Genomic DNA, 26563 nt, shown 5'->3' with positions numbered 1-26563 from the left:
TTTTTAATGAAATTAAAATTTTATTAAAGCAAATAATATACAATTAATTGTTACAAATAAATTGTAGGTAAGTCAACATGTACCGCATGAAAAATTAATCATAACGTTAAAGGCTTGTAATGATGAGAACGCGCTACGGGTAAGGTTGCTACATTGATGTCAGATTTAACTGCGAGGACAGCTGATCTACCAACATTTCAGTCAACGCTGATGTCATGTTTGCAGTCAGATTTGATGCCATAGACGATAAGGCGTCCGGCAATACGTTAGACCGTAAAGCATCCTTCACGTCTACGTCAACTACATCCATCAATTCAGAATGTGCTTCAGTTGATTCAGTAATTTCTTTTATACTAGTAATGACACCAGCGACCAGGCAAAACGTCCCAATTACACCAATTATGAGGTCTTTTAGTTTGCGAAATACACCTCTTGCTCCTTTCTCGTCCCACCAAGCGCAAGCTTCCAGCCAGGCTGGCAAGATCAGTGCAAGGATCGACAGGCAAAATGCGCCTACTAGTGAAATGAAGGGACCCAGTTTCGGTAACGCTAAAGCAAACCCCCACGGTATTAGTACCAGTATTACCCTCAGCGAATAATCGGCAATTTTGGACAGCGACGGCTTAACTCTCTTTTTAAGTTTTTGCCATATTATTTGCCAAGCAACGTAGTTCTGCAGCGGGAAGGTTAAAAATATTGAAATGGCTATAATTAATTTAGACGCCTGAGCTTTCTTATGACTGGCTGGGAGATTTAATGTAATAGATGCTTTGATATCTTCCCCGTATTTGAGGTAGCCGCAAACACCGACCACTGTGTAGAGGAACAGGATGATAAGCATAGCGATGTTGAATAAACCTGCGATCCCGAGGAACTTTTTTGGCTGCTGCATGTTGTACTCTAGCGCCAGGATAACGCCGACGGCTTCCATCGCAAACAGGGTAGTTCCGATAAACAAAGGAACGTCATTGAGTGACTGAAAAAAAAGATATACGTAAAAACGATATGTACCTACCTAATTACTCTGTTAAATATGTTAAGTGGTCGATGAGTTTCTCGTTCGATGAGGAAAGCAGAGGACAGAGTGTAGCCCTTAGGTAGTGCTTATATCCAGCAATCTATTATTGGCATGTAATCATGGTAGATTAAAACTAAGAACACCCTTTTGACACTCCTTAGAGCAAGACACACGATGCGTCGCGACGGCGGTACGGCGCCGGAGCGGCGTCGCAGTGGGCACACGAGCGGTGCGGCGCCGCATTGTTATTTTGCCGCAGCGGCGTCGCAATGTTGTTATGCCGCCCCGTATGTCCTTCCTCGTGACGCAAAAGAATTGAGCGGTGCCGCTTCGTCCGCCTCGTCTTGGTGGTTGCAAGTCCGGTGCGGCGCCGGAGCGCATCGTGTGCACGCCACAGATATTTCTATGTAAAACGACGCAGCGACGCCGCTCCGGCGCCGCACCGCCGCCGCAATGCATCGTGTGCTCTTGCCCTTAGAGGAGAATCATAAAAGTAATCCAAAAAGTACTCCAAATATACCTTGAATTTCATTTTGTCCGCGGTAAACTGAATGTCATCTTCGAGCAAATAGAAGAAGACCAGAACGTAGCCTAGAAGTGTCAGAACGTTGGAGGTGGTAGACACTGGCGTCAGCAACTTAAGGGACTTAATTAGGTCCACTATAATAAGCGGTATTAGCAGGAAACATATGTGAATACGGATGCCGTAGACAGCGCCATAAACATCTGCGACCTGTGATATGAAAACTATTTTAAAATGAAATTGGTAAAAATTATAAACAAACAAAAAACCCGACTGCACGCTAAAAAGATAAAAACAAGCCCCAATGTTAATGGAAAGTATCGAAGGCGGGGACCAACAGAGAGTTCACCATTTAGCTGAATGTTACCTAGATAGTAGGTACTACCTTGTGTTGTGGTCAAGTTGGTCCCTGCCTGCGATACTTTCCATTAACATTGGGGCTTGTTTTCATCTTTTTAGCGTGCAGTCGGGTTTTTTGTTTGTTTATAATTATATTTTTTTATTTGTAACTTTTTAGTTGTTTTTTTTTATGAAATTTTATGTCAGTAGTCGGGTTTTTTTTTAAATAATTTTGGTGTTGTGATTCAAATACCTACAATATGCATATTTTTGTAATGTGCTAATCAAGCCCTTTCATTTGATACCACACACGGCATAGTTGGATAAATACTTTTTTTTCGTTCATCACTTTTTGTCTTCTAGAGGGCGCTATATACATTTTAATGTAACTTCATATAGCCTATAACCATCGCGCAATCAATACGCTTCTAACGATACCTCAAACATCAAAATCTATCAAGTCGTTTAGGCTACAGGAGGGAACAAAGAAACAGACAAACATACATACATGCATACATACAAACATACAATCGAAAAACATTACACTCCTCCTTCGGCAGTCGGGTAATAAAATACAGGATTTGGTCATTTTGGTGGTGGGCTTATAGTTGCACTGGTCACGTCCCGACACTAAATCATACAATTTCTCCTGAGAGATAACTACATTTTCTGATCGATTATGAAATCAAAAGGTTACATTTGAAGTATAATATTGATAGTTAAGTACTTACCTGTTTTATATTTTCCGCCACAAAAACCACGTAAACAGCACAAACCCCCAGTTGCCATATCAGCAGCATGATCTCAACCAACATGGGGAAGCATTTCGAAGACCACCTCAAGAACTTCGGGCCCGTCTCCGCGGCAATCCCCATAGACTTCTGGTACGACAAGTAACCAGTGCGTTTCTTACGACAGATTACGTACTGGGACTTTATGAGGATATGTATGCAGTAGGTGGCAAAGACTCCAATTAGAATGATGCCGATTATGCCCCAGAGGACGCCGGTTCGTCGGCAAGCCTCGGGCATGGCCAGGATTCCCGCTCCTATGCTGCCCTTTAGCATGTGCATGAGGGTTTCAGAGTAAGTGGTGGGTTTCTCCACTTTCCTGTGCAGATGAGGGTCGTAATTATCCTGGTCCTCATCTCCTCCTATCGTCTCGGCGAGCCCGGACATGTACTCGTAAACAAACATGTCTGCTGTGTGGCTCACTAATATTTGAAACAAGCTCTAATCTTCTACGCAATCTTTCATAGCTCACTTTTGTAATTATTATAATTTGGTATGTGTACGTTTATAATGAATTTGTCTTCGTTTCCACTTCTTTTCTTTTATGATTTCAGTTTGTCAAAATGTTAACCAAAGACTACAATGTTAACTGGACAAACTTCTTAAATTTCTCATTTTGATCAATGTGAAGCAAGACCGTTATTATTCCAACATATTTTTTCAGAATAGTTATTGCAGTTTTAAAACATTCCTCTGAGAAACAGAAATACTTACATTTCCGAAAGGGGGACCCGGTACACTAGAGGTCCCCGTTTAAAAAGCCTACCACCTCACAATAACAACGGATTCGACTTACGCTTCGGCTGACCAACTACCTATACTGGTTCAATACTTACTTGCTATAAGTACTGGTACACATATGATACATTTCCGTACTTTTATTTGTAGTGGCACTCTGAGTAAGTACCTACCTACTTCGATCGGCTTTGTCGTACCTTCATTTTATATGAAGGTCCTTAATTTCATGGGTTTTGTTAATTTGTAATAAGACTCACTCTTAAAAAAGTCAACATTTTATTCATAAATCAGTAGGTATATCTTATAAATTACACATTTACTTAATGTAACACATTTAGTACAAAGATTAAGCTTAGTTCCAATGTAGAAAGATAGACGTCCCTAAAGTTATTAATAAAATATCGTATTTCTATTAAAATACAAAAATATTTCCCTTGCAGAGTTGCTGAAGTTTACTTTAAAGTTGAATGTGAAAGGAAATTATAAATTAAAATACGGAATTAATTGACCCCTCTAAATTAAATGACTATTGAATTGAATGGCTATGTTGAAGTGAGATTATAGTTATAATCATAATCAGCTGATCGGCCGCATTTCAAAACGGCCCTGGGGCACTATCGCGAAGTCAAAACTATATTATTTTTTTTACGAGCATCTATACTCTGTCCATTATATTATTGGTTTTTTGACATTCGAAATCCCATACATATTTGACGACTGCAAAGGAAAACAAACTTTACTTTTACCAGACACAAGGAAACGTCAAAAATACAATAACATAGTGGAAACTCTATAGTGTAAAATTCAATGGACAACATTTCATTTTCTTTACCCTATATTTTTATTATCTATTCGGAAAGGTTATAAAAAATTAGAGGACCCGTATTTTTTATTTTGTATATACATGAATTTTTGCATGTTATTTTTAACTTTAAAGTTAATTATTTTAAAGCCGGAAGTGACATCACATATTAGGCTCAATTTTTATTTTTGTCTATTGCCTTAGTCTCGAAAAGAAACATAAATGACACTGACAAGTGACATTTTAACTTTGTTTACATGCCAACCAACAAATGGGTCATTTTCAAATGACATTGATATTTCTGATGATACAAAGTAGGTACTTATCATATAAAAAAATAAGCAGAAGCATTTTTTCAGCTATGTAGGCGGTGGCATGCTCTGGGACATATTAAATAGAGGTCATCTCTTAATAAGTACTAACCATTTTATATGATAAATTAAAAAAAATAGTCAGAAAGTGTCAGAACAGAATTTATGAAAATGACCCAAATAAACAACAACGACTCGATAAAACGTCAACGTCAATCAAAAATGAAAGTGACAGTTACTTTGTTTTTAAATCTATAGGCTTTGATCATCAAAATGCATCGCACCTGATGCATGACGTCATCAGCACTTTTTTACTATTTTATGATTTTCTCGAAAATGATACATCCAAAAAATATAAAATCATTTTTTTTGTGGCCTTGATAGCTAAATCTCGAAATGGTTTTCGATTTATAGCAGCTTTAGTTTTTTGAAATGTTGTCCATTACATACAGTTTGAATTTCAAAATCTGAGTGCGTAAACCAAAAGGTGGAGAATATACTAAACCGGCCATGATCAATTCGGCATTAATATTTTTGTTGCTACAGCGGCAGAGTCTATTTAAAAAAGGTATCTGTGAAAAGAACACAGGTAGGTACAGTGAAGCTCAGTATCATTAGGTATGCCTGCATAGTGACTACCCTTTGGAATATAGCAGGCATAATTTGATATGAAATGTGTACTAACGGTGAACTTGTCCCAGAAAAAAATAAGATACCATAAAAACTTAGAAACAAGCTAAAAGCTGTCAAACTCCTTATAAATATGTTAAATTCCGTTTAAAACACGCTTTAAACATGGCTGATGTTATGGTGGTGATTAGTTAAATATTTATTGAAGCTCATAGTTAGAAATTCGTCAAAGATTTCCGTCGTGCCGTATTTTATTCTTTCAGTAAAATTATAAATATTGGAATAAAATCGTGCATAGACTAAATTTAAAAAAAACAAGCTTAGACTTTCATCGCTAGCTGCTAAAATTGGCATTATTGTAAAATGCCATGATACCTATTTTAGTATTTACATTAGAGAGTGCTTACTTTTTATATTTTAAATCACAATTTAACGATTAAGTAAATACTTTTTAAGAGTTTTAAACATTTCGGATATAAATGAACATTATATTTTCATATGTGATTTGATTACAATATACTTACTTAATTTATTATATTATTAGGTATTTTTGTTAAATTAAAACATTAACACTTTTTAAAAGCGGTACCAGGCTAAAACCTTCGATCCTATTGGATTTAAGTAGGTACATCAATATGCCAATACTAATTAAATCGATATCGTTAAAAAAATCTGTGATTTATTGACACACGATTATGATATAGGTACAAAATAGATAGTGATTACTGCCAATTATAACAGAGCCAGATACATTTCAAGATATACCTTACTTTAGTTAACACGATTTAAAGCTTTATTTTTTTTCATAAAACATGGTACCTAAATGATATAAAAATGTATTTCGGCGTGTTTTTTTTATGAAAATAATATTTACTTTTTTACTTTCCAATATTTTTTCTACATTATTGTCAAACACACTAATGTTTGGAAGCTACATCCACTGTGCATAGGTCATTCACAAAGCAAAATAAAATTAGAGTATTAAATACCCAAGTAAGTCCATAATTTTATGCAAAACAAATGACAATTTAAGTAATTATATTGTTGAACTTTTGAAGTGACATTCTAAGTTACAAAAGGCTTCACCTAATATATAATATTATATGATTAAAACACTCTTGTTAAAGTTATCTGTAAAAGTGACAACAACAACTATACTTACAAGTTACAACATTTATGTTAAATATAATTTATACGTAAATATGACACCATAAAGTCTTGACGTTACATGTGCGTCTTAGAGATTCATTAATTATAGTTTAGAAACATTACACATGTATAGGTAATAGGTATACAAATTAAACATAATATACAATATAAGAATACCGAAATACCGAGTGAAAAAAGTAGGAAAGATATGATAATAGATATGTATACAAGAGGGTATATAAATTTAAAATCAATTAAGTCATACAATTTATCTTTATGCCAAATGAAGTATACACAATTTTATGCTCTACATTCTAAGTTTACTTTTAACACTGAAGGATAAATTCTTCTTTTTCTACTTCAACAATTCTAAGTTGAAACATCTAATGCCTACTGTATATTTTAGTACTCTACTCTCCTCTCCCACCTTCGTATCACTTAACATTCATAACTTCCTTATAATATCGTCTACAGTAAAATGGACATACAACCGTTATGTTTCATTATGACTACTCTAATTTTGGCATCCCGAGAATTCCGATCGGGTGGGAACATTTCTTACTGTGACATACAGTCACTGCCATTAAAACTCTATCGATATCGATATCTTCCATCTCTTCATCTGTAAAAGAAATAAGAAATATTACTTACATACAAATACTACTTAAGGGCTGATTTTTCAATGGCCAGATAAACGTTATCTGAGGAATAATTTTGATGCTGTCACATCTGAATGTTTGTATTGACAGGTACAATTTTATTCCTCAGATAGCATTTATCTGACTATTGAAAAATCTGCCCTAAGTAAAATGTAACAGGGTGATAGGTGATTCAACTTTATCAAAAACAGTGCATCACGGTATTGGAATTTCTGACACCTTATACTGTATCATTAGACCCTCAAGCTGAACGGTCAGAATTTTAATTTCGTATGTCATATAGGTACGTCTTCTTCAAAGGTACATTTCCGAGTCACGTGGTTCCAGTGACACTGTCGCAGCAACAGTAACTTTGACACTGATTGTAGCTGTGACACTTCGGTCCAACAAAAGACTGTTACTGCGTCGCCGGAGCACTCGACTTGGAAGTGGACCTGAAGACGTCGCTAGTAGCGGTCACAAGCTTCTCCCGCATGCACATGTAAGGGCACGCAGGGTATCATGTTAGAGGTACGGTCAGGGAAAGGTAAATCTAACCCCCCTCTCATAGTAATATAGCTTCTGAGAGGGATCAGGTTTCTCTCCCCCTGACCGTACATCTAACATGTACCACCGTTTTTGGTATGTTGTCAATTTACTAATACTCCCTCACCTGCCATTCAAGCAGCTAAAGCCGGCGTTCTGCTGGTCGCTAGCTGGCAAGGTCACGTTGGTTGGCGGGCTCTTATTTAGCGGGTACCACTGCGCGACTGGTTTCCTCGGGTTGTCCAGCATTTCCAGCCAATGATCGCGGCCGACGCCGATGAGGGTGGAGCCTATTGCCGTGCAGCCAATCAGCTCGTTCGGACCAATCCTGGAAGAACACTGGGCATTAGCTGGGACTATGTGTCAGTGCACTGTGCTATGAGAATATCCCTGCTTATGCCATTTGTATTTGAGAAATTGAATCTTGGCTGACCACAAATAGGCCCCCAAAGCTGTCTCTCACTCCAGGTAAGATCGTCAGGTTTCTAAAAGACCTCGACATACCTAGAGGGTGAGATGCTGATACCAAGAAGAGTCTGAAAATCGATCTTTAAGGATCGCAGTGGCTCATGGTAATCCACCATCACTGTCACTGTTTTAGTCACTTTAACTCCTGTAGCTCCTTGCTTGCGGCTCCGTTGAGAGCCACGACAGTACGCAAGCAGAATCATCGCTCGTCTATGGCGACAACCCTACAATAGAATAGGTACCCCTTGCGATTCTCTCGCCTCTGGAAACTGCCCCTACGACAACCACCTAGCTGCCAGATTCTAGGCCCTCACCTGTCATAATCGATGACCTTGACCAGCAGCGTGACGTCATGCACGTTCTCCTGAGGCAAGTCGAACACCAGGGCCTCGTTGTACACCGGGTTAAGGGTGTTCTTCTTGACCGTCGTCTTCTTCTTCTTGATCCTCTTGCCTTGGCAGATGAGGCAGATCTTCACGTAGGGATCTGGAGAGGGAGGGTAGTTTTAGTGGAGGCGTTTTGGCACGTTGTTGTTGTACAAACAGCATGTTTGGATTTCTGAGAGTGTAATAATAATATTATATTATATGGGGACATCTCACACATGGCCATCCGACCCCAAGATAGGCAGAGCTTGTAATATGGGTATGGGAGTACTGGTATATCTACACAGATACAGTATAATATTTTATACATAATATTAACACCCAAGACCCGAGTAATATCTGTCCTTAAACAAATGTCTGCCACTATCTGACTATTAAGTGTAATCGAGTGGAATCTACACTACACCTAGTCATACCTACGGAATGTTGTATAATAACAATTACACAACATTCCATCGAGACAAGATTTGATTGTATAGGAGACCGAAAAATATACCTAAAGTATGATGTATCTGTAGTTATATTTGTAGACCAAAACCTTTTTATTTAATTTATCGTTGTCATTGTGGTAAGCTGTTGAAAAATGGCATGTGATAGCTTTAAATAGGTTCATTTTTTAAACACACCCGCAACATCTGCCATTGATTACAAGTGATTACGTAAGCAGGATTACAGTGTAAATCACTGTTTTTTTCGTTGGACAGAGAACACGAACATTGAAAAATAAAGTAGGGTCCGGCTATACTCACTTTGCAGCAGGTGGAATATGGTAGATTAATGAATAACCACCATCATCATCAGCCTATAGCAGTCCACTGCTGGACATAGGCCTCTCCAAAACACGCCATTGCATGCGATCTATAGCTGTTTGCATCCAATCATTAAAACTTTAGAACTCGTTTACCCTATCGCTTATCAGTTCTTCGACAGATGTGACTAGCCCACTGCCACTTAAGCTTACTAACTCGGTTGAGCTTGCTATATCAGTGCATTGACTTATATATTACTAGCGTAAGGACAGGCCCTACCGTTCAAGAAAATGACACCCTCGCGTTGGCCCTAAAATCTAATAAATCTGTCATAATTTGTATGAATTAGGGCCAGCGCGGGGGTGTCATTTTCTTTTGACAAAACGTTCTGAAGGGCGTATCCTTCCTTTTGAAATCATTGTATCAGTGACTTTAGTTCTCTGTCGGATTACTTTGTTGCGAATGCAATCTTTCAGAGAAACTCTAAGCATAGGTGTAGGTAGTTCCAACTGAATGTAGAAGAATAAGGCGTACCATATCAGTGGCAAAAAATACAACAAACAATTATTTCAAACTTTAAAAAAAAAATTGTGTTGTCACTTGTTTATGTTGCAAAGGTGGCGTTGTCGGACTCTATCAACGGACATAGATTCAACGGCACGTGTACGGGATTTCAGTAATCCGTTTCGTGAATTTTACTAGTTTGAATATTCTGGTGAAGCGGATTTTATGTAATATTGAATCATTTCAGCAGCGCTGCCTACCTATTACCTAACTGTCGGATTCAGTGTTCAAAAATTCACCCCAAAATTTACTCGGAATTGGAATTCAGGGGTTTTTTTTATATAAAATGTGGTGTCAGCAGTCATCAACGCTGACAAAAGTTGAAATCTGTATGAATATTTATAAGGTTTTACCTGGAATAAACAATCATCTTTATATTCAAGATCATAACAAAATAGGCTTGTTGTGGCGCTCTACAGGGAGAGTCCTATGTCCAACATAAGGTTGGACATACACCTGATAAAGGCTACTAAGGCCCTGGTGGCCCTGTATTTATTAAACAAACTTTTTACACACACACTTCATCATCATCAGCTTATATCAGTACATTGCTGGACGTAGGCCTTTACCAAAGCACGCCACTGGATGCGATCTATAGCTTTCCGCATCCAATCATTATCAACCTTTCGCAAGTCATCACCCCATCTAGCCGGAGGGCATCATACACTACGTTTGCCTAATCGTGTTCTTACCTGAAGACCCATTGATGTCCATGGCTTTGAGGTTCCTTCCCTTGATGACGGTGGCGGTGAGGCGGCCGGCCGTCGGTAGGTAGCAGAGGGATAGCATCAGCTCACCGAGGTCTTTCTTTTCCTGGAGAAAAAATACACCTGTAGCTTTTGTGGGCTATTTTGCTCTTGTATAGTCAGGGGCAGAGAAACCCGACCCCTTTTGTCTAAGGGCTGAGACAGTCATCCGAAGTTGTATAAAAGTTGCCGTCAGCAGTTCAAGGGATAATATAAAATAGCTACCTACTAAGTACATCCATAACATAAATCATTTGGAGGAAAATGCGTCACGTAATGCCTACCTTATTTTGTCATAACACAAAATACTAATGCATCAATTAGGCGAAACCATTAATTTGAAACCAATGATGTTGTAAAATGTTCGGAACACAGAAAGCACATTTCATAGGAATCCATTAGGCATGTAAATATTAAATTCGTTTCCCAATATTGTTATGAACCTACTAATATTTAATAATACTAAGAATTATTCGACATAATATGGTGTTCCATATTATGTCGAATAATTCTTAGTTAGAAGTTCGAAGCTCAAGTTATGGAATGCAAGAGATCCAAATTACAAAAAGTAATCTAGCTGTTTTCACTTACGCCTACCCAATAGGTTATTGCACCATTATATCATTATTGCTTTCAAATTATTTGATTCCCCGAATAAAGACTTCTTCTTACAGCTTCGTGCTTCGCTAACATTGCTAAAATCGTATCTTCCATACGTAGAAGAAGCACTCCTTGGTATGTTAAAGGTACAGTGACAATATACCGTCTATACCTACAGGGTGTTGCAAAAGTGGTATAGTAAGCCAAAAGCCCTGGACTCAGGGGGTCATTCTGAACAACTTTTGTTCTACGACATTTCTAAATTCGCGAAAAAAATTGGTTCTCCACAGAAACTTTGATAGTCACGTGACTTTTAACTATGGCTCTGTTTTTCCAAAGTCATAAAACAAAGGTTGCTAAGGATGACGCCCTGAGTCCCCCCCTTTCTTTTTACTATACCACTTTCGCAACACCCAGTACACACAGCTTCAACTTACCTGCGGCGGCGCGAGTATGTTCATGGTATACTCGATCTCCTGGTGCAGGTCAGCTGACTCCAGCAGCCCGCGCAGCACCACGTGCCCTATCAGGTCGTGCCGGCTGAAGCGATCGAAGTCGTAGACAGAGAACTGGAGGTAACGCTCGCGGATGTCTTCGTAGGGGACGCTGGGGGGAGGGAACGGAAGGTTAATGAGGCACTGTGAAGGTGCCACTGTGTGCGGATCAAGAAACAGTATGTGCGGGTTAGAAAACTAAGAGAAGAAATTTATTTGATAACAATAATAAAAAATACAATACAAAACAAAATAGGTTGCTGTACAGAGCGTCAAAAAGGCACCAGCTGAGTATGTGCTGGTAGAGGAGTAAGGTTACTGACATTCAACCCGGGCGAGATAATTTGGCATCTGGATGACAAGAACCAGGATGCCATGGTAATTAGCTCAGGGATAGCAGGTTCGAACCGTGGTTCTTCTCCGCCAAGAGCCTATATAGTTAACTCGCCAGGGTTTTAACTCTGAAAATGTGCACCCTGAAGTGTCAGTGGGCTGGACATATTTCCTGAAGAATCGAGAATCATTAGGTATAAAGAGATTGAGTGGAGAATATAAACACAAAAATTTAGTTGATGTTGATGAGGAAAACACAGGAGTAAAATTAAAAACGATGGTTGGGAGAGGCTTGCTTGAACCAGTGTTTTTTTTCCTCAGTGAATTGAACAGCAGTACGATTGGTTGGTCTGTTATGCTCTTCATATGAGTTTTTAATCACCCACCCACATACATAATAAATTTGGCATGCCTAAAAGTACGATGATTCATCGATTATGCTGTTTTGATGAGTATTTATTAATCTCCACAAAAATAAATACATTCGGCATGCATGCTTATAATTTTACGATTCGTTAAACACCGACCATATCTGTCAGTTTGTTGTACAATCCGCCACGAATATTCACCTGAACAAAAAGGTCTCATTGAACACTGGGTTGAGGTTCTTCCTGTGCACCTTGGTCTGGAACTTCTTCTGTCGGTCGGGGAGCAGGAACACCTTGATGTAGGGGTCACTGCTGCCGGTCACGTCCTTGATGGGCAGGTCGCGCGCTTCGAAGATCTGGAAGAAGCAGGGGACGTTAGGAATCCGGGCCGAAACGATTGTAGTGTGGATTACACCCAAATACGTAAGAGCATTAGTGATGTAAACTGGATCGAGTCATTTTCAAATGTTTCTGCTGAATTAGCACTCGATTTTTTTTATAATGTTATATATGACATTCGTGAAAAATTCGTACCGATTAGGTCGACATTACGTGACAAATATCCTGCATGGTATAGTCCTGCACTTATAAAAATATTAAAAGAAAAATTTAAATATATTAAAAAATTTAAAACCTACGGCAACTTATCTGATTATTTATCATTAAAAACACTTCGGGGCAGGATCAAGGACGTTGAGCGGCAATGTTACAATAAATATATAGAAAAGATAGAAGAATCAATCAACGTTAACCCTAAATCATTTTGGACGTACATAAAAAACAATAAATCTGCTAGCACATTCCCCTCAACAATGACCTATAAGGACACTTCCAGTGACTCCGGTCAGGAAATTAGTGAACTATTTGCCTCCTTTTTTTACTCTACCTTTAATGAAACTAGTACTTCTAATGTTCACAATCAATTCGCTGACTTTCAACCCTGCTGTCATATCTCGCAAGTTGAAATATTGACTTCTGACGTAGAAAAACAACTTCGCTCTCTTGACTTAAATAAATCTGCCGGCCCTGACACGTTACCTGCTATGTTTATAGTGCCCTGTGCTGCTGAACTATCCATTCCTGTGTCCTTAATTTTCAAGAAGATATTATCTGAAGGTACTATGCCTGTAAATTGGAAACGTGCTTTTATATCTCCTATACATAAAAAAGGCAGTAAACATAAGATTGACAATTACAGGCCAATATCTAAGCTCTGTCTTCTGGCTAAGGTACTTGAGCGATTAGTCTATACCCAATTATATAGTTGCATTAAATCTTCTTTCAGCCCCATGCAACACGGGTTCTTAAAAGGGCGATCTACTGTCTCTAATCTTGCGTTATTCAATGACTTTGTCACCGAGAAAATGGATGGTGGTAGTCAGGTAGATGTTATTTACACTGACTATAGTAAAGCATTTGATCGTATAGACCATAGTTTATTATTAAAAAAGTTGAGTAGAATAGGTGTTACCGGTGCATTGCTCTCCTGGTTCCAATCTTATGTCACGGGAAGATCTCAAGCAGTTGTTTTAAATGGCTTTACATCTTCGTGGATAAACATTCCATCTGGTGTTCCGCAAGGATCTCTTCTGGGGCCCCTTCTATTTATTATATTTATAAATGACATCAATGATTGCTTTCGTAATTCCGAATATCTAATGTTTGCTGATGACATGAAAATTTTCAAAGCTGTAAATAACTCAATTGATGAGGAACTCCTGCAGGATGATCTAGATCGACTTAGTGTGTACTGCCTCAATAATAAACTCGACATCAATGTTGATAAATGTTTTCACATCTCATTCACTCGAAAACGCAACAAACATATGAGTACGTACATGCTTCAGAATCAGAGCCTTACAAGCGTATCAGAAATTAGAGACCTTGGTGTAGTGCATGATAGTAAGCTTCTTTTTGATTCACATATCGATAGCATAATCACAAAAGCTTCTAAGGCCCTCGGTTTCTTAATACGTTCTTCTCGCCCGTTCAAATGCATGAAGACAGTTAAAATATTATACTGCGCCTATGTCCGAAGCCACCTTGAGTATGCTTCCCAGATCTGGAATCCCCAGTATGATATTTATATCGACAGACTCGAACGTATCCAAAAAAGGTTTATTAGGTGTCTCGGCTTTAAATTCAAACTTATTGATTCAAGTTACGAATGTAAATGTATCAAACTTCACTTGCTTCCTCTTAAATTAAGAAGGGATATCAGCGATATAATTTATTTAATTAAAATATTTCGAGGTTACGTTGACTGTCCGGATCTGCTAGGTAAACTTGGTTTAAGAGTTCCGTGGCGAAGAACGCGTAACAGACCGCTTCTTAGTATTCCTCAATGTAACAGCAACTACAGACAAAATTCATTCTTAGTAAGAGCTAGTAATACTTTTAACCAGATGTGTAATAGTAATAGTGTGGACCTCTTTAGCGGCAGCTTATGTTCTATTAGAAAACATATTACAACTAACTTTAGTACGTAATAGATACCAAATAAATAAGTAGCATAAGTATAATCTAAGTAGAATTTATTATTAGGTGAGTATGTGTTGTTATTGTTATATCGTCTCCATATGCGAAAACCTATAATTAGCTTTTCGTCTATTTATGTTCAAATAAGATAAACTTGTTATTAGTATAAAGCTGTTGGTTTTCCATGCAATAAATTAAAAATAAAAAATAAAATAAAATATATCGTTTACGGGAACATATCCATCTACCATAAACGCGGAAGTAAGTCTGCGTTCGTGAAATAGTTATAAAAATAAAACTGTGATATCACTGTTTACAACACCATTATATGTGCTACACCTCTTACATTGCGTTCCGATTGATTTTAGGTATATTATGAGGGTATTTCTTCCCATAAAAATGGGGTGTTTCGAAAAGTTCACCAATCAGAAGAACTCAGGTTAGAAAGCATTTCTAAATCAAGTATACACCACCATTTGTAAAACTTTTTCGATAAAGCCGCACTACCTACCTACTATCACCGTTACTGCCTCTAAAATAAATCCGACAAACAATAATACCCTCGAACGCCGAATAATTTACTCATAAAGCGGCAATTCATTTTTCCCTACACAAAATCTCAGCAGGGCGGTTCTGATGTCATTTTTATGCACAAAATCTTCGACTGAAATTTATATTCCGGTCGTCGGCTCAGTTCGAACCCCACCGGTGCCTAAGCTTAATTTGAAACGACTCTTTGAATATAGAAATCGGGCAACGAGGATTTCATTAAGAATCGAATGCAAAATTGCTGTCTCAGGATTACCCGTAGTTTCGTTTGTAAATAGACATAGGTATTTAAATTAAATACCTACCTTAACGCATACCTATTAAGCTCATAACATTATTTAGATTTAAAAGTTCTATAAGTACCACCTACCTAACCACCTAGTGAATCATTTTATTTGTAACCAAATACACTGGCATCCACGACACAGGCTGAGCCTAGTGTGGAAGCCACTGAATTTCGATAATTTATAACCTCTCACCCTTTTATTTAATTTCCTAAAATTATTTGTTTGTACCTACTAACTTTTCTAAATTCTATGGTGTTTAAATAAATATTTTTGGTTTTGATTTTGATTTTTTTATTTAAAATATTTTTATAGAGTTAGCACAAAAATGGAGTCATGTGTAAAAAAAACAGAAAAAAGGAAGTATCTGGCTTGCTTGTCCCTAAAGAGTGTTATTTTTATGAAAATTATGGGGTCCAGACTGCCACGAAGATAATATCTGATTTTATTACATTTATAAAACATAACTGGGTGGCGCGTTTACAACACGATCACCACTGACGAGTAGATTTTACAATCAATCCATGGATTAAGTCCATTTGGAGTATTGATTTAACATTCATCAGTGGCCACCGTTACGGTACCGGTTGATACAGTTCGGACCAAACAACTTCAAAGTTCCTGAAGGTGGCTGACCCGAGTCCGCGTTATTCTATGCTGCAATTACACTTTTGTATATTGTCAAACTTACAAACCGCCTATTCATTCTTTCAATGATTTGTAGTAGCAGCTACCGCATCACGAGTTCATTCTGTGATTGGTGGAACGCGTATTAAACGAGTTTATCGACGTCGATACCGAACCCGTGTAGCGGGCTCAGGAACTTTCAAGTTGTTGGGACCGACTAGTATAATCTGGCCTACCAGTGACTTATTTTCCCTCCATCTCACCTTAACCACGAGTGCCTCGACCTCCTGGTCGTACTTGAGTGCGAAGTGCAGCTTCCCGTTGAACTCCAGCTCCGCGCTATCGGTGGACGACTGGCGGACCAGCTCGTTCTTGTACAGCTCCGGCTGTGGATAGAAATGGAACTTTAGGCTTTGGGAGTAAGGTTTGTAATCGATTGTACTAGGAAAGTTCTGGCTGTGGATGGAGATGGAAGTTAAGGGTTTGGGGTTATGGTTTATAATCAATTGCACTCGGAAAGCCGTTGAACTCGAGTTCAGAGCTGCCGGTGGACGACTGGCGCACCAGCTCGTTCTTGTACAGCTCCGGCTGTGGACAGATATGGAAGTTTAGGAGTAAGGTTTGTAATAAGTTGTACTGGGAAAGTTCCGGCTGTGGATAAAATGAAATTGTGGTCTTTGGGATTGAGGTTTATAATCAATGGCAAATGGCACTCGGAAAGCCGTTGAACTCGAGTTCAGAGCTGCCGGTGGACGACTGGCGGACCAGTTAGTTCTTGTACAGCTCCGGCTGTGGACGTAAATTGAGGTTTAGGCTTTGGGAGTAAGGTTTGTAATCGATTGTACTCAGAAAGTTCTGGCTGTGGATGGAGATGGAAGTTAAGGGTTTGGGGTTATGGTTTATAATCAATGGCACTCGGAAAGCCGTTGAACTCGAGTTCAGAGCTGCCGGTGGATGACTGGCGGACCAGCTCGTTCTTGTAGAGCTCCGGCTGTGGACGGAAACGTAACTTAGGTCTTGGGAATAGGATTTATAATCAATGGCACTCGGAAAGCCGTTGAACTCGAGTTCAGAGCTGCCGGTGGACGACTGGCGGACCAGCTCGTTCTTGTAGAGCTCCGGCTGTGGATAGAAATGGAACTTTAGGCTTTGGGAGTAAGGTTTGTAATCGATTGTACTAGGAAAGTTCTGGCTGTGGATGGAGATGGAAGTTAAGGGTTTGGGGTTATGGTTTATAATCAATTGCACTCGGAAAGCCGTTGAACTCGAGTTCAGAGCTGCCGGTGGACGACTGGCGGACCAGCTCGTTCTTGTAGAGCTCCGGCTGTGGATGGAAGTGGAAGTTAGGTGTTTGAGATTGAGGTTTGTAATTAATTGTGCTAGAGGTAAGGTTTTAAGTGGATACAAAAACTTACGGCCTATCATTATGATGAGGGCGACAATATTTAGTTATTTAACTCAATTGAGCATTCTTAATTTTACACGTAAATGTTATACATATATTATACAGTCTATAAGAACGGTAAGGTAGACGATACAACAAATGCATAATAGTAGGTTCTACTAGGTAAGTAATTCATATTTTATCTGTAAAAACAGACAAAGAACAAGGATATTCCGCATTTATTGTAAAGTGTAAAATGAATTAGTATTTATTAATATTACTTGAAAAGTTTCCCTTCAAACAACAGTCGTCCTCTGTAATATCATCTACACCATTAATCAATTAATAATTTTCTATAAACTCGCCGTCATCGTATTGAAGGCAAATGATTAATTGAACTTCTTTAGAAACTCCTCCGGATTTCATTTATAATGGCACCTGGAGAGAAAATTATAATTTCCAGGGTCTTTTAGAACGGGACAGTATTTAAAAAGGATAAGTTATCCTTTTTAAATACTGTCCCACAAAATTTGCATAAGTATGTTCTTTAATAGTTTTTAGTTATTTTAGTTAAAAGTTTGTGCTATGGCATTACTAAATATGTACCTCCTTTGAATACCTACTTTAAATTTTACAGTTTCAATAATAATATTATGTGCACTGCTATCGAAGCTGCAGCTCTGACAGACAAACATAATAAACACGTCAAACGTATTCCCCTTCTCTTTCCACACCAGGGGTGAACAGTGAGAGAGCACTACTCTTCTATGCCCTGTAATAACTGGTGGAGCAATGAATTTTAATGACCACAAATAAAATATAACCTACTCTTTTATTACTCCCAGTGGGCTTAATTAATTTATGTGACTTTAGATTTAAGGAGCTGTCTCACAATATCTAATTAAGTGGTATTCATTAGTTAAGTTCTGCGGATATGAATTGTTTTATGAAATTTTATGTGGAGATTCTTTAGCACTGATGGGAAATTAAGAATAAGTAGAAAGAATTCGCACTGGAAAAGCTTTTATGGCGAAATGCTGAATGGATAAAGCTATTCGGAGCTTACCTAAAATGTTTGAATAAAAATTAGACAGCTCATAAATTTTTTGGCATAGGTTTGTTTCGGTTTACACCACATAATAAAAAAAATGTAGGCATAACAGATGCATTTTTTGCATTCATTGCCTAACTCCTGGATTTAGCTGTAAGCAATGCATGTAATAAAACATTTGAAGTACGTACGGTGGCCTGCGCCTAAAAGTATACAGGCGGAGTTTTTAAAATAGTGATCCCTGATGATGAAGGGACCAGCTACATCTGTTATAAATCCGGGGACGTGTTGTGTGTGATGTGTGTAGCAGTGGTGTTTATGTGGATGTGCTTAAGCAGCATGTGAGCTGGAGATCGCTATTTTAAAAACTCCGCCTGTATACTTTTAGGCGCAGGCCACCGTACATGAAATATTATGCTACATCTCTCAATAGAACGCAATTCCTGTAAGATCTTTACTAAATATTGTTACAAGAACAAAGGTCGGGAAGTTAGCAAAAGTAAATTTAGACTAGGCATTTGAATTTGCACAAATATTTGACTGCCTCTAGGCATAGCCAGTTCTTGTAGGTTTATACTTGAGTCGTTGACTCGTTCTGAGGTCTACGTTCTTTGTAGCTGTAGCTTTACTCTTAGATAATAATTCGACATATAAGTACTGGGCCCTGAGTGCGAGTTTTTTCACCTATCGAGAAGTGAAATCGAAACGCAAATTTGTATGGCGCGGGAGACACGCCACCTAGCGGTAAGTAGCTGTACTAGCTCCGGGCCATATAAATCTGCGTTTCGATTTCACTTCTCAATAGGTGAAAAAACTCGCACTCAGGGCCCTGATCGACATTCATGATGAACTATGAAATTGCTATACAATACTACATACTGCTACACATACTCTTCTCAACCAAAACGTAACAGCTGGATTTATTTTTCACGATTTCCGAAAAAGTTACCATTCATTGACCTGCTTTTGCGAAGTTCCCTGAACAAATTTCTTCCTCTTTTTGTAGTTTTAATTAAGAATTTCTTCATTTTGAGAGTGTTCTCATATCTGATAGTCGCATAAAACATAACTATCATGTGTAGGATGTATACTTATGTATAGCAATTCCGAGTATTCAAAGCTTTCAAACCAAAAGCAAACACCCAATGTGCTGTTTTATTTTTACTTCAATGTTTGTGCGGATTGCTGTGTTCCAGACCGCCGTCTAAAAACAAAAATAACGCCATGAAAAATACTAAATCAAAACAGATCGGTTGTTAAAAACACAAACTGAAAAATTCATGAATAATTACCGAATTTTCCTTTTAAAATTTTCAATATTATTTGATTGCTTAGTAAAAAGCTATAATGTATGAAGAATTGGTGTCATTGAAATGGGTAGATACTAATTTAATAATGTAGGTACTTATATGTATAATTTAATATACTTTAAGATATAATTCCTGTAGTAAGATTGCTCAGAAAAGTCTTTTTCAATAGCAAACTTGCAAAGACCTAAATACTTTAATTATATCTACAAAACACAAATTTATTTATTTATTTATTTATTTAGGTAATCCACTTAACACTATCATTACAGGATTTCTCCCAATACAATAGCGTAAGGTATACATATAAAAAGGTAAGTAATAAGTTAATAACTAATTATCATTTAACATACACAGCAAAAAAATAATAATAAAATAAACAGTCAGTATCATATAAAAATATACTAGTAACCTACATACTATAACACAATATATATAATGCTATCTTTGTGAATTCGTTCAGAGAACACGTAAATATATCTATTTCATTGTCCACGCGGTTGAGCAGCTGCAACGCCCGAGTGAGGGGTGCCTTCTTTACCAGGTTGGTCTTCCCTGCTGGTTCCTCGAACAAGCGGCACTTACGCAACCTCAAAAAGTCTCTTGGGACCCTTAGTGCAAATACTTTTAGGAGTACAGCATTAGCGATCTTTCCTCTCCATATTTTAAACAAATACGAGGTCAAAGCTAGATCGTACTTCCAATCTGTTGTAGCCCACCATGCCCAACACAAACAATGTTGGATACATTAGTGGGAATTTTGGATAGACCCCGTATTGTTTTTTGAATAAGTATCTTGTGAACTTATTTTGTATCCTTTCCAGCATCTGAATGTACTTAGCCTCATGGGGAGCCCAAACGACAGCACTGCATTCTAATTGGCTCCGCACCAACGTATTATATAAGCTTTTTATCGCGTCGCTGCTTTGGAAAAATTGAGCAGATCTAAGGACAAACCCAAGAGTCTTGTAAGCTTTCTTACATACGTTCGCTATGTGCTCGCGAAATGACAGATCTGCTGTCATCTGCACGCCCAGATCACGGACAGACTCTACTCGTGTCAGCGGCTTGTCTTGCATAACGTATTGGTGGTGCATTGGAGACCGACTCCGGGTAAAGGAGATAATGCTGCATTTTGATATGTTTATTTATTTATTTATTTATTATAGGTAGATACACCAACAGCATACATATTATTACAGTTTTAAAAGATACATTGAAATGCTAGTTTGTTTCTAATGCTCCAATCTTCCACATTACGGATGTCCTTTTGTAAATTAGCATGATCCACTTCACTAGTTATCGTAGTGTACAGCTTTAGGTCATCTGCAAATAGTAGACATTCGGAATTTTCAATGACATCAGGTAGATCATTTATCATAATAATAAACTGCAGAGGTCCTAAATTACTCCCCTGACTGACTCCTGAGTAAGTGAAATACGGATCCGACACACTTTTACCATATTGAACATACTGCTGTCTATCTGTCAAATAACTTGCAAAGAATTTCAATGTACTATGGGTGCATCCCACCATTGCAAGCTTCTGAAGTAGCACATCGTTGTCCACGGTGTCAAAAGCCTTGCGGAAATCAAAGTATGCAGCGTCCACCTGTTTACCTGAGTCAATCGAAGGAATCGAATCAATTTAAGTGTAACACCTTTTTTTCTCCATCGGGGATACAAGACATGTGACAAAGACACAAGCAACACGTACCACGGCCACGGCTAAACCTAAAGCAAGACAAAGGTTTCTATTTTCGTAGCGAAGTGACAAGCGACACCTACAGTCTTGAAACACGTGTTCGAACCTTAGAAGTGTTAGAAGTAAAACTGAGACAAAACTAACCTTCGGTCTTTGAATGCAGCCGTTTCGAAACTAATATACATACAGGGTGTTACAAAAAGGTTCTAATAAGCCGAAAGGGGGTGACTCATAAAATATAGAGAAGGTTTTTGTCTTTTTCGCCGCCGCCGCGACGCCGCCTCGACTCTCGTGCAGTGAGCAGAGCGCCTTAAAAACCTGGTTCTTTTAAAAGTGTGTTGTGTGTCAAAGTCAATGTTATCCAGTTTCTGTGCTAACGATTTCGTATCATATTCATCGCAGTCTCACCCCGCAAAGAAAATAACAGGTTAAGGTCACACAAAATATGTCGTAGGTTCTTATTTATATGTCGGTAACAGTAAAATTGTTAGGCATGTAACTACGAGAAGTCTCATATTGCGACCTGACATACTGTGTAAAACGTAGTGTTCTTTTCTCTATGCTGTGTACTGCAATCTTTTTTCAAGGAACTACTGTTTACCATTTTCACTGCACAGAGTAGTATATATCGTGTTGTCCATATACCTACTAATATTAACCCTAACTCAATGGTACATAACGATACTAGCAACAAAAACAAAAAAGCAATTAACATTTCACATATATTTATTCTCACTATTAATCATGAACAAAATCCTAATATACAAAAGATACGCGCACATAACCGCTCCGCACAGGAAACACACTAGGCCTATCATGATGATGAAGACGTCAGTGGCTAGCTGGTGCTTGTAGGTACCGTACTGGTCTGGGTACAGTAAGCTGAGGTGCATGAGGGCGGGGAACACGAGGCAGAGGATCGAGGTGCAGAGGCACCCGACAAACGCCACGAAGGAACCTTGGAACGGCACCACATAAGCCACTAGGACTGAAAAGGAAGGCTGATGATAGATGTGTAATATTTTATGTGTGGTATCAAATTGGAAAGTAACCTTTTATTCGCAATACCTATGTTGTACCATTTTTTTGTTTCTACTGTACAAACTTGCAGTCGTCGAACATTGCCACACGATTCCTAGTATACACTCACAAGCAATGAAAAGTGATAAAAACACCAAATTACTCCTAAACGGAGAAAGCTAGCTTAATGACTCCCTCTGTAATATTGAAGTTCATTTAACAGCGCATCAGAATATTATCACAAACTACAAACGTAAATATTGTGTACTAATTAGCGTCAGCATTTAGTAAGTGGAACCTTTTCATAGCTCGCTAGTCTATTTCAGAAACACTACATGTTAAAAAAGAAGCTTGTCCAACTGTAAGAACAAAACAATTAAATTAAGTACTAACAAGTGATAAAAATAAATATGCCACGTATGAGCTTCTCAACCAATTTCAAGTACTTTTCGTCTGGTCTCGTATCGTAGCGTTCAACTATGATCTCTATGACGATCTGTGTCGCTGGGTAGGCTTGTAGTGGGTAGGCAAGTGTTATAGCGAGACAGTAGAAAGATATTGCTACCATACTTTCTCTGGAAATTGTTAGAATATTAATTTAAAAAAAATCCTGCCATAATAAAATGTTATGTTATTTTATGCAAAACAAATAATGCAACTTTCAGCAATTAATTTAAGTTACCCTGTTTACAAACACACATGCAAACAAACCCCTAAACTAATAAAACCCACATGTTTCCTTCTAATGAAAAAACCCAACTACAAACACTTACGCTCTATCAAAAGGCAGTGACCTCAATATGTTTTCGTCCATAGCCCCCAAGGAAATGTAACCGAAGCCACCAAATATTATGCTGAATAATCCGGGAACGCCCATTCCCACCGCCACTACGCCCGTGCGAGTCGTCAAAATCTTTGGATTCCTCAAGGCTCTATCTAAATACAGTATCTGGAAAATTTATATTTTAAAGGAGATATTTTTTTTTAAGTATTAATATTAATAAATCTTTAATACGAGTATGACTGCTATCCGACTCAAAGTGATATTCTTTGTCGCCACTCTTTTCTATCTTAAGAACTACTTATCAATATTTCTTATTGGATAATTACTTTTAGTAATAAGGCCGCCGATTGTACTATTTATTTTCTTCTCTTTGTTTGTGAAACAGTTTATGTTTGTATGCAATAAAGAGTATTTTATCTTATCTTTATCTTACTGTAAAAATATTATTCCTTACCACACCGGTTGCGCTAAGATTGAACAAGTACGATCCGATCGCGAAAAATATGGGTATAGCGTTTGTAGAGGCCCACTTAAATTTTACATGATCTTTCATATAATAGACGGTTTGGAATAAAACTATCGATATTCCAATAAAAGTTAAAGCAGTCGCTGAAAAAAACATTAAATAAAAAAAAAACATAATTACGTATGTATTAAAAATATTAAACTACATGACTGTGTTTTGTACTAATGTGGTGTGTTTTCTAAACTCTTTTCGCCCTGAATACTGGGCATGTATTTGTGTATAGGTAGAGTGGCTGTGGAGTAATACCACAGTATATGTATACCAATATAATATAATATAATATAAGCAAGTAGGTACCTACCTAGTACCAATAGTAATAAAATAAATAGTAGTATTAAAAGTTAATACCTAACATCGACGTATAGCTCACAATCCTTAGTGTATTCATAAAATATCCCAAAAGCAGGAACGGTAATATAATGATTGCCATTGCAATGTTATATGACTCTATATCCAAGACCTAAAATCAAGGCACACTATTAATTTAACCACACACGAAATCTTTCATATATTTATACGTTTTTAACCCCGTTTTCTATCGGGTACTTACACGATTTATAGCTAAGCAATTTTTTTAAGGAATCGACCCTGTGACTGTTGTTGAACAACTGAAGCACGCCGGTTGATAGGTATAAAGGAGGTGACAATAAAGTAAAAGTAATGTTTTTAGATTAGGTAAGTACTAGGTTAGCTTGTCCATCTACAACTACAACAGAGACGAGATTATCTATTCTTGGACCAACAGAGCGCCTACCTCAGCTACTGCAACACCCAGGCTTGCTGCTCCAGTTTACTCGGGAGCTAGGCTGGCTGAGCTGAATTTAAGGGGATATGTACATTGTACAAAGGGTCCACTCGAGAGAGCCACGTACAGGTGCTTCGCCCCCCCTATCTGAATAGAATAGAATAGATTAGGTACTAACGTCTCGAACACATCCCACCGTGAATATTACGTAGACCGTACATATTCCCAACTGACTCATAAGCATTAATATAGATATCAGCAGACTGAAACAAAACCACAATATCTAAGTACACTTACGAGCGATGAAAAAGCTCTAGTAAGAAAATCATCTTATTGCTCCTAAACGGAAAAAGCGCTGTTTAATGACGCTGTTTGCATTATAGAAGCGCAACAGAATGTTTATACTAACTAAATATGAAAATATTTTGTTCAAATTAAAATAGCTACTCACGATCCCTTTCTAGCAATGCAATGCAACCACGACGGCCCATGTAACAGGGCTATTCGAAATCCATAGCGATACGAAATGTATGGAATTCTCAACTGCCGACTGATTTCATTTAAGCACCATAACTGGAAAATACAAACATTTGCTAATGTTCCCAACAATTTGGACTCAGCTTAGAGTAATTCTACATTACATTCATCACGACCCATCACGTCTCCACTGCTGGGGTACGGGTCTCCTTCCAATGAAGGAAGGGGCCTAAAGGCCTAGTCCAGGCAAATATAAATAGGCGGCACTCGAGTTGAGTTCTCTAGTATCTAGTCGTTAAATTATAAATCTAAAATCAAGTCAACATCAACATGTATCAAATCAAAGGGCCTAATAGCATCAATATGTGTGGTATAAAATAGTTACTGAAACCGTTTCAGCGAAACGTACCAAAGTCCAATGGGCCTTAATAATGATGAGTAAAGTGGCGACATTCAAGAAGGTCCCCAGAGCCAGCCCCGCTTGGCTAGTGGCGAGCGGTATGGCCAACATGCCGGCACCCAGCATCGTCCGGGACATGTTGAAGTACGCCATCCATTTACTATAACAATTATTATGTAGTTTATTCATGAGCTTCACAAGCTGGGTCCACACCTGACGATGCAACGCAAATCGCGATCCGATCCAAATAATTGGCAATTGGCACCTTGACGTAATGATTGTTGCAACATCAGTGTACTGGGAAGGGAATCTTCTCCTATTATCGGTCGTATACGTTCAAGAACCGAACCGATAATCTTGGATGTTCTAGAGTAAACAAACATATTCTAGAGTGGAAACCATGAAACGGGAAATTACGCGAGGGACGTCCCATACTTTGGACTTCATGTGACGCTGCTAACGTATGATACTCAAATATTGGCGCTGGTAGCCTGATGTACATATAATTATGTGTGTCTAATGTACTCCTTACCCAATAGCTCGCGAAGGGTTTCTATGTTTTTGAGGGTCATAATCATCTTCAGACTCTGGTAAAGTAAGCGGTGGCAGTTGAGCTTTTTTTAGATCTAAGTACGACTCTTTACCGATGATAGATATTTTGCTACGGCTTACTGATTCGTACGCAGCCATGGCAAAAAATAAAGTGGTGATTATATACTGGTAAAGTTTTCACTGTTTTATCCAGATGAAATCCTTACATGGTATAAGAATACTAACAATAATTAAAATCTTGGAAATCTTCAACTTTGCTTTATGGGAATCTGTCAGAATTTGGTCAGAATATGTTGGCTTTCGTATGGCTTTCGTCAATGGTTGGCACCATAGAGAAAAGAACACTACGTGTTGGCACTTTGGCACTCTGTTGGTTTTGCCAACCATATGCCAGCAATTCTGCCAGTGTCGTGTTTGATGTAGAGAAAAAGGCGTTTGTTAAAAAAAAAAAAAAGTTCCTTTTTGGAGAAATAGATGGCAT

General features: G+C 38.1%; 3 protein-coding genes across 6 annotated transcripts in view; all 3 read right to left on the bottom strand.

Annotated features, from left to right (window-relative positions):
- Nucleotides 1-3254, bottom strand: LOC105383486 (proton-coupled amino acid transporter-like protein CG1139). The gene is made up of 3 exons (XM_038120516.2): nucleotides 2612-3254; nucleotides 1539-1751; nucleotides 1-976 (listed from the first exon to the last, which is right to left on the bottom strand). Exons 1-3 carry the CDS (start codon nucleotides 3074-3076, stop codon nucleotides 149-151), a joined length of 1506 nt encoding a protein of 501 aa, XP_037976444.2. The 5' UTR covers nucleotides 3077-3254; the 3' UTR covers nucleotides 1-148.
- Nucleotides 3255-6560: 3306 nt separating this feature from the next.
- Nucleotides 6561-26563, bottom strand: part of LOC105383485 (synaptotagmin-10) — a 75019-nt gene continuing 55016 nt past the window's right edge. For all 4 annotated transcript variants that reach the window (XM_048625331.1, XM_048625330.1, XM_048625332.1 and 1 more), the window contains 7 exons: nucleotides 16395-16517; nucleotides 12395-12549; nucleotides 11436-11604; nucleotides 10345-10465; nucleotides 8268-8439; nucleotides 7613-7813; nucleotides 6561-6923 (listed from right to left, as the gene is read on the bottom strand). In XM_048625331.1, coding sequence (XP_048481288.1) covers nucleotides 6920-6923; nucleotides 7613-7813; nucleotides 8268-8439; nucleotides 10345-10465; nucleotides 11436-11604; nucleotides 12395-12549; nucleotides 16395-16517 — 945 coding nt within the window. In that variant the 3' untranslated portion in view covers nucleotides 6561-6919. The remainder of the gene's footprint in view (nucleotides 6924-7612; nucleotides 7814-8267; nucleotides 8440-10344; nucleotides 10466-11435; nucleotides 11605-12394; nucleotides 12550-16394; nucleotides 16518-26563) is intronic.
- LOC119694350 (proton-coupled amino acid transporter-like protein CG1139) lies at nucleotides 22287-26334 on the bottom strand. The gene is made up of 9 exons (XM_048625334.1): nucleotides 26063-26334; nucleotides 25540-25690; nucleotides 25105-25226; nucleotides 24832-24916; nucleotides 24257-24368; nucleotides 23837-23991; nucleotides 23372-23547; nucleotides 22992-23173; nucleotides 22287-22566 (listed from the first exon to the last, which is right to left on the bottom strand). The coding sequence occupies exons 1-9, from the start codon at nucleotides 26218-26220 to the stop codon at nucleotides 22295-22297; spliced, it is 1413 nt and encodes a 470-aa protein (XP_048481291.1). The 5' UTR covers nucleotides 26221-26334; the 3' UTR covers nucleotides 22287-22294.

Source organism: Plutella xylostella, chromosome 14, assembly GCF_932276165.1.
Source record: "Plutella xylostella chromosome 14, ilPluXylo3.1, whole genome shotgun sequence".
Taxonomy (NCBI): Eukaryota; Metazoa; Arthropoda; class Insecta; order Lepidoptera; family Plutellidae; genus Plutella; species Plutella xylostella.
The sequence above is the reverse complement of the archived record's forward strand: the minus strand, read 5'-3'. Positions and strand labels throughout refer to the sequence as shown.

Bases quoted from the DNA above. Each gene is read 5' to 3' on its own strand.
- LOC105383486 (XM_038120516.2), bottom strand. From the start codon at position 3,076: ATGTTTGTTTACGAGTACATGTCCGGGCTCGCCGAGACGATAGGAGGA. The intron at 1,752-2,611 runs GTAAGTACTTAA...TTCATATCACAG, and splicing joins TGGCGGAAAATATAAAACAG to GTCGCAGATGTTTATGGCGC. The intron at 977-1,538 runs GTATATTTGGAG...CTTTTTTTTCAG, and splicing joins CGGACAAAATGAAATTCAAG to TCACTCAATGACGTTCCTTT.
- LOC119694350 (XM_048625334.1), bottom strand. From the start codon at position 26,220: ATGGCTGCGTACGAATCAGTAAGCCGTAGCAAAATATCTATCATCGGT. The intron at 23,548-23,836 runs GTAAGGAATAAT...TAAATTTTCCAG, and splicing joins ATCTTAGCGCAACCGGTGTG to ATACTGTATTTAGATAGAGC. The intron at 22,567-22,991 runs GTTAGTACTTAA...CTTCCTTTTCAG, and splicing joins CATATTTATTTTTATCACTT to TCCTAGTGGCTTATGTGGTG.